Source organism: Mauremys reevesii, unplaced genomic scaffold (genome assembly GCF_016161935.1).
Source record: "Mauremys reevesii isolate NIE-2019 unplaced genomic scaffold, ASM1616193v1 Contig1, whole genome shotgun sequence".
NCBI classification, from domain to species: domain Eukaryota; kingdom Metazoa; phylum Chordata; order Testudines; family Geoemydidae; genus Mauremys; species Mauremys reevesii.
The window spans coordinates 2,920,263-2,937,074 of NW_024100715.1; the positions used below are offsets into that span (position 1 = coordinate 2,920,263).

The following is a 16,812-nucleotide window of genomic DNA, read 5'->3' on the forward strand; positions in this document are numbered from 1 at the left end:
CTGTGCCATGAGCTAGGCTGTAGGTCCCTCTGGAGTCCCACAATACAGGGACACAGCAATGGCGGGAAGAAATGCTGTATAGAGCGGAGTGTGGATGTGGCAGGTGCTGTTTTTCAAACAACTGTTCTGCAGAGTGGCCAGGCTGCACCATTGCAGGGACTGACAGCGTCAGGTGCTGCCTCTCCACAGTCTTTCGTGGTAGAGCCTCCCCTTGCCAACTGAGACGACAAGGTGTTTCTGGACTCCCAAGAGTAACATGAAACAATAAATACACAGGAAGTGCCTGTTTGGTGTGCAACGTTCAGAATCAGCCCATTTCTGAGAACAGGAAAATGAAACTAAATTTGTCTCTTCGCTACAGAAGCAGCCATGGCTGCTGTGAATCCAGCAGAAAAGCTCCTAGCTGAACTGACTTGTTCAGTGTGTAAAGATTATTTTAAAGATCCAGTGTGTCTAGATTGTGGGCACAATTTCTGCCAGGCCTGCATCACTCGCTGGTGGAAGGGATCGACTACAAACTTCCGCTGTCCTGAGTGCAGAAAAACCTTTTCCCAGAGAAACTTCAAACGAAACAGACATCTAAGGAATATTGTAGAAGCTTCCAGAACACTTACATTGGAGTCAGCAAAAGAACCAGAAGTTGAGAGAGTGGGTGAAAAACGCAAGAGGACTTTAGATGTCTTCTGCCAAGAAGATCAAATACCCATTTCTGTGGTTTACCATCTGCCCCGAGATCACAGAGAACACACTGTGGTTCCCATAGATGAGGCTGCCAAGGATTACAAGGTAAGAAATTACGGGACAGTGTAAAAGATGGAATGGCCAGGAACGGCATTTTAATTAAAAAAAATTGCAAAAAAGAGCGGATAATGTTAGAGACCCTTAAGAACAATATTTTAGCAATGAGAACAGACATATAAGACACTGTTATTAACCTGTTCTGGCCCCAAACCATTTTTAACACCAATAAGGACTCAGAAAAGTCAGTTCCGAACTGGTCACGGGCTGAAATTTATACATATTGCACAGAACTATTACATTGGAACTGCTGCTGACCTCGGACACATATTTTGCTAGAGATTATAAATACATCTTTTATATAGTTACCAATTTTGGTTGGAAATATTCCTGGAGGTGTCATAACCTAATCTTTAACTAATCCTGGAAGGTTGGCAACACTAATCTTGTGTGCATGTGTTGTGCACATGTCATGAGTCGGTGTAGCCTCAGGAACGGCTGGATTTTCGTCCAAAAAAGGCACATCAATGGGGAGAGGAAAAGTTTCCTAGCTGAAACATGGCATATGAAAGAAGTGTAGTTGGCTTCAATATTGTCACCTCTTAAAAAATTCCAGTAACTTCTGGAAGATCCAAACTTACAGAGATTTCAGGGACCTGAGTGTACTGACGCACAAATCCTTCCAGAGCATCATGAAGGTCCTACTCACCACATAAATCATTGTGACTGATTCTGCTTTTCATGTTATTTTGTATTTGTTGTGTATTTTTGGGAAGAGTCACTCTCATATATGGAGGTGAGACTTTCGAGTCTGTTATTTTTCACTGGTAATTTTTAGATAGGCCTAAATATTTCTGCTCCACAACTTTTGACAGTGTTAGAACGTGGTTCTAGGCTGAAATGAGTTAATATGCGTCTGCTACTAATTGGTTCTCATTCCGAAAATATTGTCCTCAAGGTAATATGCTAGATGGATACATTTAATCTTCTGGGTCACTTTGGAACCGTGTGTTCCAGGTCCTATTTGGTGTTTAAAAAACAGTTCTGGGCTGGAATGGGTTGATAACAGGGTGCTAGAAATCAGTTCTCATTGGTAAGATATTGTCCTCAAGGTGTTTTTTGGTGTTTAAAATATGGTTCTGGGCCAAAACAGGGTATCACAATTCGTTATGAATCTGTTCTCTTAAGTGTCTGTAACAGCACCTGCTGGTTTTTGCAACAATTTTATTGATTAAAATGCCATTCTGGGCGTTACTGGCTCGTTCCAGCTTTTACACCATCATCATCCCTATATTTCTGCCTCTGGGCATGCACCCTGCTGTCTCTTTCTAGGTATTCAGATGCCTATTTCTCACTTAAGCCCCAGACTGATTCACAATCTGGAGGAAGACAGACGTTTGGCTGCCTGGCTAGAGTGTGCGGTCTGACCTGGCAGGTGGCCTCTAAGCACACCTCCCGGATCAGACTCACCCTTCTAACCTTTAGCCCAGGGGTTAGGGTGCTCACCTGATATGTAGGAAACACTGGTTCAAGTCCCTCCTCCACCTGATGAGAAGAGATTCGAACAGGGATCAACCACCTCTCAGGTAAGTGCCCTAACCATGGGCTATAGGATATTGTGAGTGGGGCAGGCTCCCTCCATCTCCTCTGTCAAAACTGTTTCACTGGGGATAAAAAGTCATTTGGACCAGAAAGAGAGAGACGAAGCATGAGAATGATTATATGGCCAGGTAGTTAGAGCACTCACCCATTTTATTATGTATTTAATATTCTTGAAAATATAAAAAATGTGTGAAAACCCTCCAAAAGCACCAAAACTAAACCACTTTTTCTTTTTTTAGGACCAAATTCAGAGCCGTTTGGAGATTTTGAAGAAAGAGAGAGAAGAGATTCAGTCATTTAAATTGACTGGGGAAAGTAAAAGCCAGGAACTGCTGGTAGGTGCCGTTATTACTCAGAAGCAAATATGCCCAGGGACATTATTAACACATGGCTTAGCCTGAGGCCTGGTCCACACTAGGTGGGGGATTGATCTAAGTTACACAACTTCAGCTACGTGAATAACGTCGCTGAAGTCGACGTACTTACATCTACTTACCATGGTGTCTTCACTGCAGTAAGTCGACAGTTGATGCTCTCCCGTTGACTCCGCCTGCGCCTCTCGCCCTGGTGGAGTACCGGAGTTGATGGAAGAGCACTCGGCGGTCGATTTATCGTGTCTAGACTAGACGTGATAAATCGAACCCCACTTGATCGATCACCACCCGCCGATCCGGCGGGCAGGGGCAGCTCTAGCTTTTTTGCTGCCCCAAGCACGGCAGTCAGGCTGCCTTCAGTGGCATGCCTGCGGGAGGTGTGCCCATCCCGCGGCTTCAGCATACCTGCCGCCAAATTGCCGCTGAATCTGTGGGATCGGCGGCCCTCCCACAGGCATGCCGCCGAAGGCTGCCTGACTGCCACCCTTGGAGCGAACGGCAGGGCACCCCCCGCGGCTTTACGCCCCAGGCACGTGCTTGGAGCGCTGGTGCCTGGAGCCGCCGCTGCTGGCGGGTGGAGTAGACAAGCCCTATGTGTCATAAGAAGAATAGTGAGCAACATGTTCCCTTTTGAGAGAGACTATTACTTATTTATTGTCATTGTAAAGAGAAATTTCTAGTTTATGGAAAATAGAGCATTAAAGAAAGAGTTTTAATAATCCTAATATTTTCACTGATAATGTGAGCGTAATTTGTAATTTGGTTACTTAACAGTAGTTTCTCCTTTAGTCTTTCAACTACGTCTGGTCAACATTTTTCAACTAAAAACCCTTCCTGAAGATAGATGGGGTTTAGTAGAAAACAACTTTTTTCATGGAAAAAAATCATTTGCAACAAAATTTTCATTTTTGACAGGCAATTTCAAAATGAAGCAAACGTTTTTGTGTCATTTCCTTCTGAAATTTTAATTTTGGTTTTAAAAAGCTGACAAACTTTCAAAATTTCAGATTTTTTAAAATCCTTTTCTTGCCCTTTTTATTCACTCCTTTTAGCCAATGAGTACACAAAAATGAATAAATTCCAGGGTTTTTTTTACCTAGTTTTTATTTTTGTCGCTTTTTGGAAAATGGGAGAATTTTGAAGGGGTACAGAGAAAAATAAATAAAAAGAAAAAAGGGGGGAATGAACATTATTTTGTTGCATTTTGGGAAAAGAGAGGGAATGGGAGAAACAAAAATGTGAAAATTTTCAAAAGTTATTTTAAGGTATTTTTCAGAGAAATTAAAACTAGTTCCATTTTGAACATTGAGAAACAGAAACAACTTTGAAATTTCAATTATTTTTGCAAATTCGCCCCACACCCCAATTTTTTGGCCAACTTTACTTTCCACTGAAATAACCACAAAAGGACAATCAGTGCAGCTGCTATAAGAATCGGCTGCCCCACAGGCTGGTCACTTAAGGCCTAAAACAAAGCACAAGGACGTCATTGGAACAACTCCGGGTCAGTTCAGTGAGCTTTGGAACAGCCCTTAATGGTATCACTGCTAGACATTGACATGGAGAAGATCTGGGTTCCAAATCTGGTCTGATTTCCTTGCTCCTAGGGCATCAGGGGCCAGAGAGTGCTCCAGAAACAGCATGAATTGGTGGACATCTGTCCAGTTCACATGCACTCATTCCTAAGCAACCTGCAAACTCAGATTTGCATGTACAAAAAGGGGTCTTCTCAGCAGCCCAATTTGTGCTCAAGGTCACTGTGTGGCTTAAAATTCAAGATTTATGATTTGCCAAATTTTATGTATCCAAAACTGTTTTCAGAACTCATGAGAGCAAATGATAGAGCTCAAATTTTAGTACCTTTTTTTTTAAGGCCCTTTATGTCTATATGTATTTTGTGGACAGCTTGTGTTCCCCAGTTCAAGTCTAGTGCTTCTTAGTTTGGGTTCTGCTGTTTCCTCTACTAAAATTATCCTTGCCAGTCAGTTCTGAATCCCACACCTGCTGTGCTTCCTGTTACTAGAAGGATCTGGTTTTCTACAAGCCACAGATCACAGATTATCCAATTAATGCGAGAAAAATTCATATTCTAAACACCAGTTAGGACTCTTGAAAATCTATTGGAAAATCTTATCTCTGCATAGCATAGAGTATGTTCTCCATAAAATGTCAGAAGTTAAATTCTGTGGGGTTGCAATGACATGCTACCATGTGCAAAAAATGTCCCATGGCTCACTCCGTATTCTTGTCCTTCACCTGTGCTTTTCCTGTTCGTATCTTGTCATTTCAGAAACAGCTACAAACTGAGAAGCAGAAGATTGTGTCTGAATTTCAGCTACTGCACCAGTTTCTGAAGGAACAAAAGCGACTCTGGCTGGCCCAGCTGGAAGAGCTGAATAAGGAAATTAAAAAGAGGAGGGATGAGTATGTTACCAAATTATCTGAGGAAATATCTTCTATCAGTTCCCTGATCCGGGAGATGGAGAAGAAGTGCCAGCAGCCAGTGAGTGAATTCCTGCAGGTGAGACGGTGTTAGAAACACCCCAGATCCTTTCACAGTTAAAGAAAGTCTCCTAACTCTTCACTTTTGGAGTGTACGAATGAATGGTCATAACATAGAGTATTGCTACAATATACATTATTTGGATCGAGCCCTAAATGAAAAGAAATTCCTCTTTTGAATTCTAGTGGGAGAAAACTCCTCCAAAAATGGCAAACTCCAAACTCTGTTCTTCCTGTCTCCTAATGCAAGAACAAAGGGACATTCAATAAAATTAGAATTCAAAATTGATCCAACTAACACTTTTTCACACATCACATAATTAGACCATGGAACTCATTGTCACCGGATGTTGTTTAGACAAAGCATTTAGCAAAACTCAAAAAGTGATCAGATATTTATATGGATAACAAGAATATGCAGAGTGATATTAAACCTCATGCTTCATTGCTTCAACTAGTCGCTAACTATTAGAGAGAAGGATGAGAATGTGGGAGGCAGATTATTTTATACCTTCCTCTGAAGCATCTGATATTGTCCACTTTTGGAGACAGAATACTGACCAGATGGACCTCCTGTCTGATCCAGACTGGCTTTTTCTGTGTTCCAAACACTAACTTCTGAAGATCTAAGATGGAACCTATCATTAATTATGGAAATAGCTAAGAAGCTGAGTTTCCATTTAAAGCCTCATTTTGCCACTCTTCCTACCTACCACAAAAAGGGAAAATATTGGCCTTAACATTGATACATGAGGTCTGAGGCTGTGGTGATTTTTCTGACAGAACTGAAGTTAGTTAGGGAAGCTGTTCATTTCTTATGGTACCCTGAAAGTATAAGTAGTCGTTAGAATTCCAAAAGCCTTCTAATGACTTTAATTTTCAAAAAATGCCTCCAACTAGGAAAAAAAGAAAAAAAAGATGAGAAATAAAACAAATCATACTGGACTTCTGAGGCTGATATCTAGGGTCAAATTCTCTGTTGCAACCAATATCTGCTGTGGGCAGCATTCTTCACTCCTCAGGTTTCCTGCATTCATCCTGGGGCTTGGGATAGTGAATGGCCCTCTGTTACTCTGTACCCCACACCCATTGTTCTCAGCCAGCCCCAGCTTCCTGTGGATGTCAAGAAGTCCACAGGATGGGCCTTCAGAGTGTTTGTGGGCGAGTGGGGAGAGAGTTTACAGCATGGGGGCAGCACAGCATGGGGGCATCCCTCCCTCTGCACCCACTGGAGTCTGCAGGAGGGGATCTTCTCCACACCTGTGAGTGTTAGGAAGATCCTTGTTCAATACTGAGCCCTCTGATTCCGTGTGCCAGCTGATTATCCAAATGTCATTACACGAAGAGTTGGTGTGCCTCCTTATACAAACTTCCTAGGCCCAGATCCTGCAGTCAGAGCACTTCTCCAAAAGAACAAAGTTAACTCATTTAATGCTTTTGTTTGCATTAATAAATAACAAATAATTTCTCTTTGAACCTCAATCTGTGAAGACAAAGTGAATCCCCTCCAGAGCAGGAGGGATCTCCAATATGTGATAAATGGGACTGAATTTCCTTTTCTCTCTCTCCTCTAGGACATCAAAGGCACCGTGAGCAGGTAGGTGGCTCCTTCTCACTCTCCCTTTCACTTCCCAGGGCAGGGAAGGGATTTTAAACATGAGACATTTCTCCCCATGGTCCAGCAGTGCAGAGTGTGGGGCTGGTTCCCAATCTCCCTCCATTAAATCTAATCTTGAGGCTGTTGTCATTTTGACCAGACTCCAGAATAGAGCAGCCTGAGAAAAGAGTGATTGACCTATAGACGGGTATTGATTTGTAGTGTGGCTGGTGAAATGGAGACCTCAGGGGACTGCAGATGGAGAACAAGTTTTTCATTTCTAAGTCATAGACTCCAAACTCCACCTAGGTCGGTAGGGATGGAAAGTCGGTGCCATCTGATGACTATTCAATGAGCTGTTTATTAATTGTTTCTTAATTATGCAGTGAGCTCTAGCCGTGTGCTGGGCGTGGCAACAGATATGATGGAAGAGACGTTCCCTGCTCTGAGGAGTTTATAACGTGCTGTTATCAGTAGCGCTATGGCAGTGCCTGGAGGCTCAAGGCAAAATCAGGGCCCCACATGCTGGGTGCTGCACAGACACACAGACAGAGACAGTCCCTGCCCCAGGGAGGTTACAGTCTAAATAGACACAAGAGACACAGGGCGGAGGGAGGAAGGATTAAAATCAATTTAAGGGGACATTCAATAAAGTCAAAGTGCTGCACTTTGGAAGGAAAAATCAAATGTACAACTATGAAATGGGGAATAACTGGGGAGGCAGCAGGACTGCTGGAAAAGATCTGGGGGTTGCAGTGGATCACACAGTGAAGGAGTCGGCAGTGTGATGCTCTTGTGAAAAAGGCAAATGTCATTGTGGGATGTTGTCCCAGGTTGCTGTATTCACCGCAGGTGGTGCAACCTCCTGGCTGCTCTGGGGATTAGCTCTTCCAGGGCCAACCCCTCCCCTTGCGTCTCTCCCCCGTTGTGTCTCTCTAACTCTGCAGCCTCATCTCTCACTCCAGGAGCTGCAGCTTCCTCTCCATGACTCAGCCTCCAGCCAGGTCACTGAATGGTTTCCCCTTCTGGGGTGCAGAGTCTCACTGGTCCCACTGCCCAGGCAGGAGCGCCGCCAGCTTTTTTCCTGCCCTAGGCGGCGGAAGGTCCCGCCCCTGAAATGCCGCCCCCGACAGAGGTGGCCAAAGATCCGGTCGCCGCCCCCCAAATGTTAGTGCCCTAGGTGACCGCCTAGGTTGCCTAATGGGTTGTGCCGGCCCTGTGCCCAGGCATTGCCGCTCCATCCGTGGCTGGTAGGGGAACTCGAGCTGCCCACTGCTCCAGGGTCCAGCCCAGGGACCCTACCACACGCAGGCAAGGTCTGCTGTCTCCCTGGGCTGCTTCCTACTCACCTCCCATAGGCTTTCTTCTCCACCCTTCTCTCTTAGGCCTGGTCTACACTGGGGGTGGGGGGGTCGAACTAAGGTACGCAAGTTCAGCTACGCAAATAGCGTAGCTGACCTCGAACTACCTTAGTTCAAACTACTCACCCGTCCAGACGCCGCGGGATCGAAGTCCACGGCTCCCCCGTCGACTCCGCCGTTCGCGGTGGTGGAGTTCCGGAGTCGACGGGAGCGCGTTCGGAGTTCGATATATCGCGTCTAGATTAGACGCGATATATCGAACTCCGAGAAGTCAAACGCTACCCGCCGACCCGGGCGGGTAGTATAGACGTACCCTTACAGGGGTTAGGCTAGGTGACCCTGGCAGTCCCCTCTAGCCCTATGATTCTAAGTACGCCGTTCCCTCAGGGCCCGGCTCCCAGCAGGCTGTTCTCTCCCTGGGTCCCCTCCTGCCCTTTCGAATGCACAGAGGGGGGCTGCAGACTTCCTCACTGCAGCCAATTTCTGTTGTCAGCTTCCTGGCTTTATACTAGTCCAGCCCCCACCTGCTCAACTGAGCTTCATCGTCCAATCAGAGGTTACTTCTCTGGCCTAAACCCCCCCATGTGTGGCCTGTCTCACTAATCTCCTCTTCCTCTGCTTCCTTCACTCTTTTCGGGGGCTGATGTGGGGTGAACACCCCACCACATATGTATTAACAGGAGTGTCGTATGTAAGACACAGGAGGACATTGTTCCACCCTTCTTGCCACGGTGCGGCCTCAGCTGGAAAACTGTCCGGTTTGGGGCATCACACTTTAAGAAAGATGTGGACAAATTGGAGAAAGTTCAGAGGAGAGCAACACAAATGATCAGAGGCTTAGAATGGATGAGCTGTGAGGAAAGGTAGAAATAAATGGGTGTGTTTAGTCTAGAGAAGAGAAGACTCAGGGAGGGCCTGATAACAGTCTTCAGATCTGTCTGAGGCTGTTCTACAGAGAGCGGTGATCAGTTGTTCTTCACGTCCCTTGAGGGCGCAGAACAAGAAGTAATTTATACCCCACACTCAAGTGCTAGGGATCTCTCAGTGCAAGGCATTTTTACAAGCCCTCAAATCATTTTTGTGGGTCTTCTCTGCACCATCTCCACTTTCTAAACGTCCATTTTAAAATAGGGACACCAGAACTGGATGCAGTTTTCCAATATCGGTCTCACCAGAATGAAGGGGAAGCTTGTAGTGTCAAAACTGGTATTGGACCTATTCCTGGGGCAATAGAGAATTTAAACCTCCAGGGTCTGCTGAGCTACAACCATTCACAAGAGTAAAATACATTTTAGTAAAACACAAATATGAACGAACTCCACAATGAGTAACACTGAGTTGTTCTTCAGATGCAAGAGGGAGAAGTTTGAGAACCCAGTGGCCTTTTCTTCTGACCTGAAATGGAGAATCTGGGAATCTTCTCAAAACTCTGCGGTTCTGGTGACCATAGTGAAGAAATTCAAAGGTAATAAACAGTCAGCTGGGGGATTTTCTCACATATATTACACTGATAATTGACAGAGCTGGGGAAATCTCTGAGGGAAAATAACTGTGGATGGAGATAGTCAGCTAATCATTTGGAACCTATGAATTCCCTACTCAGCTCTCAATACAGCACATACACACTGGGTTAGAGTCCTAAATTCAGACTGCTTGGGGGTTTTCCTTTCTTAGCAGCTATGAACGTTAACCTGAGCTTGAGCTTCCTGCTGAATTAACTGTTTCTGGAGTATGTTTGTTTGGATTTTTTGTCTGCAAGTCCTCCTGGGTCATCACAGTCCCTCTCTTGCTTTAGAGCGGGTGGCGTGGGGAACCTTTTTCTGTCACGGGCCACTGACCCACAGAAAAAAAACAATGGCGGGCCACTCACCCACGGTGGGATAGAGAGGGAATGTGGAGGCTCATGGCTTCCCCCCCGCAGGAAGCCGAGCTGGTATTCGCGGCTCCAGCCCCGCGGAGGGAGCAGAGGAAGTGGCACTAGGACAATTTTTACAGTGGGGGTGCCGAAAGCCAGTGGTCCCAAAACTTTTTCCCTGGCAGCCCCCTTACCCCTGTCTGTGCCCCCTCTCCCCAAAGCTGGTGCCAAGACTGGACCATGGCTCCGGGGTGGCGGGGGAGGGACACAGACAGGGGTAAGGGGGCTGAGGCTGAGACCACAGCTGGGGGCAGGAGCAGGGGCCCAGGTGCGGGGCCACCAGACAAGACCCCGCGTGAGGTGCTGGGGACAGAGCCTGGGAGTGGGGCCGGTGGCTGGGACCCCCGCGCAAAACCTGGGCCTCCTGAAGCAGCACCCTCTGCACTCCTAGTTCCCGTGGCTAGTCGGCACTCGCGGCTCCAACCCTGCGGTGGGGGGTGGGTCCTGCGGGCTGGATGAAATTTAGCAACAGGCTGGATCTGGACCATGGGCCATAGGTTCCTCACTCCACCTTTTATCCTCCTGAGCTGGAGATAATGAGACACCAGTTCTGTCAGGAAGGATGAGCCAGATTTACTGAGTACTAGTGGTTCAGGGGCAGATTTAAAGGTGATTGAATGCTAATCAGTGAAAAAGTGTCTGTGTATTGGTCTGTCTGTGAATGATGTGTTGGTTTCAGAGGGTTTGTCTACACAGCAATTAAACACCCATGGCTGACCCGTGTCCGCTGACTCCGGCTCACAAGGTTCGGGCTCGGGCTGGAGCCTGGGCTCTGTGACCTTCTCCCGTCATAGAGTCCCAGAGCCGAGGCCTCTGCCCAAGCCTGAGCATCTACACCGCAATTAAACAGCCCCATTGCCCGAGCCCTGCGAGTTTGTCAGGTGTCAGCTGCCATGGGCCAGCCACAAATGTATAATTGCTGTAAAACATCTCTGGGTCTATCATGTAACCTTAGGTCATGTCCTTAGTTTTTAATGTTTGGGGTTTATTTTTTAGTGAGGTGTGTAATGGTGTGAATTGCACTTAGTCTCCTTAACTATAACTTAATAAAGTTTGTTTTCTTTTCATTTTGCTTTTGTGTTAGAACGTGAACAATGTGAATATATCCCTAAACATGAAAACCTGACATTTCATCTTTTCCCCCCATTTCTTCCTCTAGACTCACTGTCGTCTAGACAGCAGTTGGACATAGGTAAATTTCTTGGATCAAAGGGGGAATGAAAACTTTCCTATGAATTATGGTGGCTCATTGGCAGCACCATAGTTCAGGTTTTGTTTCAATTTTGCATTTGACAGGAGCTGAACATGATATTAGTGGTGGCTACACAGATCTTTCCTAAAAACAGAAAAGTCGATTATTTTCTCTGTTATCATTTAGAATTAAGCCTCACTCATGATCTCGCGATAGAACTGTAGCTCATGAAAAATCCCAATATTTGACAGTTCTAAAAATGAGGCTTAATTTTGCTTATAAATCCTGTCAGCTGCCCTGGGTGCAGCTGAGGCTCCCGCTGTCACCACCCCAGTGCGGCAGCTCCCCTGCCAGCCTGGGAAGTGGGAGAGGGGATCTCACTGTAGCCCCCAGGCCTAGGGAGGGTGAAGAAGGAGGAGCAGAGATGAGGCTGGGAGGGCTTTATTATGGCCTGGGGGCTGCAGGGGGCCTGAAGTGATTCGGGGGGCTGATGGGGGCTGTATTGATGGTGGGTTCTGAGCAGAGAGGGTGAGTGCTGGGAGGATGAACTGAGGGCAGTGGGGTAGGGGTGCTGAACTGATGGGGCGGTGATGATGGGAGCTGGGAGACTGAATTGGGGGGGTTGGATGGGGACAGAACTGATGGGGGCTGGGAAACAGGATTAATTGCTGGGCAGGAGACGGGCAGATGTGGGGTGAGAGCTCCTGCAGCAGGAGCCAAAATCCCCTTCTCCAGGACATGTGGGAGAGTGGGCAGCACTGATTGTCACATGCGCAAACCTGGGGAGGGGCCAGGGGAGTTCAAACATCAAGAGACTGAGCTAAAACCCACAACAGAATCTTTCTTAAAATGTCATGATTTTGGGGCAAATCTCATGAGATTTGATCTCTTGAAGTTGGCAATACTGTATTAGCCACTGCATAGCCTTGGGGCCAGCAGTGTGGGGTCTGGAAAGTCCCTGATAGACCAGCACAAGCCGAGCAGCCATGCAGGAAGTGTGCGGTGTCCTCAACCACACCGCAGCAACACAGAGTCATGGTGGGGCAGTGGTGTCTCTATAATAGCAGTTTTTATATTGCTCGGCTGGCTGATCGTTAGGAGGGAGGGGGCTCTGCAAGGAGACGGGATGTGCAGAGTTGCATCATTGGACAGGGGGACTTTGGATTCCCTGTGATCTGCTGGAAGCCTCCTATGATGCCAGGGTCTCTAATCGCACCTGTGGAGCGAGGTGGGTGCAGGTGGGGAAAGATTCCATGGGCCTGATTGTCAGGCCCTTTTATGCTGCTCTGTCAGAGCAAAGGGGCCTTAATGTGCGTGGAAAAACTCCCAGAAAATAGCTCCAGTGCAAGGCTGCCCCCCACCCCGTCTCCCTCACCCCCGTCCATGTGAAGTTGGCATTGGAGCTCTTCAGCAACTCTGCTCCCAGCCGTTATTGTAGGAGTGGGTTGGGGCCATGCTGGGGGCCAGGGCCGGCCCTAGGGGGGTGCGGGGTCCAGGGCGGAAGTGATGGATTCATCTCTTCTGGGACCAGCCGCACCAGCCAATAGCACCAGCCTGTGGGGCTCCCCAAAGTGCAGGGCCCGGCACGGTCGCCCCGATTCGCCCTTCCCAGGGGACGGCTCTGCTGGGGGCACAGACAGGAGGCATCACACTCTGGCTGCTCTCTGCTTCGCAGCCCTGAGGCCCCTGGAGCAAGGGGCCAGGCAGACTAACGGAAGGACAAAGATGGCTTAAAACCAGCTCCCTCTGACCCCCCTCGTCTTCGCCCCAGCACAAGGATGGAATCACAGAGACTCAGACTCGGGGTCTGGGGCCTGGCTCAGCCGAGCTGATCCTTTCGCTCTGTCCCTGAACTGGCTCTGTCAGGGTGTGAATCCCTCCTGCCCATGGCTGAGATCTCAGCGCTGCTCTCCATGCAGAGCTGGGTAAATCCGGGAGGGGGGAGGTTGCCTGGTTCACTCCCCAGCTGGGGCAGGTTCTGTCACTGACACGATCAGACCCTCCCCGAGGGCTGAGCTCTGCCCCTCACGCTCTGATTCTCTCTCTGCAGCGAACATGACTCTGGATCCAGACACGGCCCATCCCGACCTCACCGTCTCTGCAGATCAAAAAACTGTGAGATTGGGATGCACACGGCAGGCTCTGCCCGACAACCCTGAGAGATTTGACACTGCGCCCTGTGTGCTGGGCTTCGAGGGATTCACCTCCGGCCGACATTCCTGGGAGGTGGAGGTGGAGGAGATGGGAGTCTGTGCTGTGGGGGTGGCCAGAGAGTCTGTGAGCAGGAAGGGAGGGATCCAGGTTAACCCTGAGCAGGGGATCTGGGCTGTGGAGGGCTGGGGGGATCAGTACTGGGCTCTCATGTCTGCTGAGCAGCGCATCCGCTTGTCCCTGAGCCAGGCACCCCGCAGGATCCGGGTGTATCTGGACTATGAACGGGGGCAGGTGATGTTTTTCGATGCTGGTCACAGGGACCCGATCTTCACTTTCCCACCGGCCTCTTTCGCCGGGGAGAGAATCCGCCCGTTCTTCCAGGCTGGTGTTAGTGTCCCGGTCTTTGGGGTTCTTGGTACTGTGCGGCTCACACTGTGTCCCTGAAGTGCCAGGTCTGTCCCCATGAAACAGGCTCCTCTAGCCCCCACCCTCCTGATCTCTATGACCCTGGAGGACTCAGCCAGTCTCCCTCCGCACAGACAGGGCTGAAGGGGGGTGACTCTGTACCCTTAGCTCTATGGCTGTGGAGGTCTGTGTGAGGCTCTTCGCTGGGTCTCTATGCTCCTAGGAGGCCAATTTAGTGTGGAGTGGGATGGGGGGAATCTTACCAAGGAAGGAGGGAGACCCCTGTGGGAGGGACCAAGCCGAGGGCCAGGGAGAGACCCCTCAACGGGGGATAGGGGAGAGCAGGGAGGAGACCTGGCTGAAGAAGCTGAGGGGGGGAGTGTTTAAAATAATTTTAGTTGATTGTTATTTAGCCACAACCAGCTAATATATACTTAAATACAACTGTTAGCGTGTGTACGAGGTGCGAAGGCTGGAATTTTCAAATGAACCGAAGTGACGTAAGACTCATTGATTTTCAGTGGAACTTGTGCTGCTAAGTAATTTCAAGTGGGATTTTCAAAAGCACCTAAGTCATGGAAAGCACCTTAACCTTATTAAAATCCCTCCGTAAATGGACCTGAGAGGGAAATTTGTCTGTTTAAAACTTTCTGGAAAACACTGGTTTGCTGTGTGAGGTGAATTTTGAGACAGAAACAAAAGGTCAGTTTCCATATGAATTTTACCAAAAGTTTTTTAAAATGAACAGAGCCCTGAAAGCCCAATCAGTTCCCTTGTGTCTGCTGCCCAATATAGGATGTAAAAGCAAAACCAGATGAGAAATGTAGGATTGATGACAAATATACAAATGATGCTGGATTCCATCATACACTACATTTTCTGCTAGATCATCTCTCCCACCCCCATTATACTGTCAAGTAAATTATCTAAGGGTATGTCTACACTATTTAATTAGGTCGATTATATAGAAGTCGATTTTTAGAAATTGATTTTATACAGTCGATTGCGTATGTCCCCACTAAGCACATTAAGTCGGCGGAGTGGGTCCTCATGACCGTGGCTAGCATCGACTGATGGAGCGGTGCACTTTGGGTAGCTATCCCACAGTTCCCACAGTCTCCGCCGCCCATTGGAATTCTGGGTTAAGCTCCCAATGCCTGATGGGGCAAAAACATTGCCGTGGGTGGTTTTGGATACATGTCGTCAGTTGCCCCTCTCTCCGTGAAAGCAATGGCAGACAATCGTTTCACGCCTTTTTCCTGGGTTACCCATGTAGACGCCATACCACAGCAAGCATGGAGCCCGCTTAGCTCACCATCACCACTGCTGTTCTGGGCAAGTCTACTGTGGGGAGTGCTGTGATCCAAGTAGCCAATGCAATCATTGACGTTCTGTTATCAAGGGCAGTGACTCTGGGAAATGTGTGGGCCTTTTTAGATTTTAGGTGCATCATCTTCCTGTCCTTTGTCACTGGTGAAGAAGTCTTGCAGCCAAACATTCCAGTCCAGTCGGTGCTGTAACACCCAATAGCACTTCTTTGGTTGACACATGTAACAGCTCCAGGGCTCTTGCTCTTTTGCCTTTTCCGAGGTACCTTGCCCTACCAGGACCGCCAAGCATTCGACACAGAAGCACCTGCAGCAGCTGGCATTGCTACACAGCAGCAGCTCCTTGCCTTTGCAGCAGACAGTGCAGTAGGACAGGTACCTGTCCTCGTCGGATATGTTGCTTGGCCAGGGGTTCTGGGAACATCTTCCCTGCCCAGCTCCTAGCAACCTCCAGGGCATGGTGTACAGTCCACCACTTTCCCTGCAACTCAGCTCTCCTGCTGTCCTGCAACTCAGCTCTCCTGCTCCCCAGCAATGAGCTTGGGGGATCCGTTTTGGTCCTTTTGGGAGCTGCTGGCAGACATGGTACTGCTGCTCTGGGAGGACTCCTTGGAATCCCCCTCAGTGAGGTCGATCAGGGGCACCTGGACAGACATGGCCATCTTCCTCTTAGAGCACCGAATGGCAGTCCTCTGTTGCTTGGGCCATCCTCTGGAGTGGAGTGGTTGGGTGCCCAGAGTTGTCTCCCCTCTCCCCCCACCCCGGCCGCGTTGTTGGGCATCTGGGTGAGGAGGGTATAGAACATGGGAAGGAGGGCAGGCGATTATACAGTGGATGCAGCGGGAGTCTGTGCTCTTGTTGGCTTTCCTGCAGCTCCAACAGACACTTCATCATGTCCGTTTGCTCCCCCAACAGACGCTTCATCATATCCATTTGCTCCCCTATTAGCCTCAGCATCGCGTCCTGCCTCCGCTCTTCACGCTCTCTTAATTCTTTCCGGGCCTCCATGCATTAAGCTGTGCCCTATCAGTGCGGGAGGACTGCCTGAGCTCGACAAACTCGTCATCACGAGTGCATTTTTTTCGCCTTCTAATCTGCGATAACCTCAGGGACAGAGATGACAGGGGGAGCATAGAAATATTCTATGCTCGATGATTCTGGGGGGACTGCATGGTCACCTGTGCTGCTGAGTTCATCACGCTGACCAAACAGGAAATGAAATTCAAAAGTTCCTGGGGCTTTTCCTGTGTACCTGGTTAGTGCATCAGAGTTCAAAGTGCTGTCCAGAGCGGTCACACTGGAGCACTCTGGGATAGCTCCCGGAGACCAATAACATCCATTTGTGTCCACACTACCCCAAATTCAACCCAACAAGGTCAATTTTAGCGCTACTCCCCTCATCGGGGAGGAGTACAGAAGTCGATTTTAAGAGCCCTTTAGGTCGACGGAACGGGGTTGGTTGTGTGGACGCATCCATTTTTAAATTGACCTAACGCGACTAAATTCGACCCAACCCCTTAGTGTAGACCAGGGCTAACTGTAAGGGTGGGAATTACTCTGGCAATACCAGGAATGTGAAATAAAAATGAACAGATCATATGGAAAGCCCCTTGAGATGCACTGAATTAAAACCGAAATATCCAG

General features: G+C 48.3%; 1 protein-coding gene across 2 annotated transcripts; it reads left to right on the top strand.

Moving 5' to 3' along the window:
* The first annotated feature begins 254 nt into the window (after window positions 1-254).
* LOC120392391 (zinc finger protein RFP-like) lies at window positions 255-14,777 on the top strand. 2 transcript variants are annotated; one of them, XR_005591678.1, is made up of 8 exons: window positions 255-786; window positions 2,580-2,675; window positions 5,005-5,235; window positions 6,791-6,813; window positions 9,524-9,639; window positions 11,249-11,281; window positions 13,332-14,542; window positions 14,636-14,742. XR_005591678.1 is itself a non-coding variant. In XM_039517107.1 (7 exons), exons 1-7 carry the CDS (start codon window positions 370-372, stop codon window positions 13,877-13,879), a joined length of 1,464 nt encoding a protein of 487 aa, XP_039373041.1. In that variant the 5' UTR covers window positions 255-369; the 3' UTR covers window positions 13,880-14,777. The 2 variants fall into 2 exon arrangements, 1 of the variants encoding a protein (XP_039373041.1); XM_039517107.1 differs by having other exon boundaries at window positions 13,332-14,777.
* Window positions 14,778-16,812: the final 2,035 nt, after the last annotated feature.

What these genes read in the sequence shown, in the direction of transcription:
- LOC120392391 (XM_039517107.1), top strand. Translation starts at nt 370, where the DNA reads ATGGCTGCTGTGAATCCAGCAGAAAAGCTCCTAGCTGAACTGACTTGT. An exon ending in AGGCTGCCAAGGATTACAAG is followed by an intron (nt 787 to 2,579) that starts GTAAGAAATTAC and finishes TTCTTTTTTTAG; the next exon opens with GACCAAATTCAGAGCCGTTT. An exon ending in CATAGTGAAGAAATTCAAAG is followed by an intron (nt 9,640 to 11,248) that starts GTAATAAACAGT and finishes TTCTTCCTCTAG; the next exon opens with ACTCACTGTCGTCTAGACAG.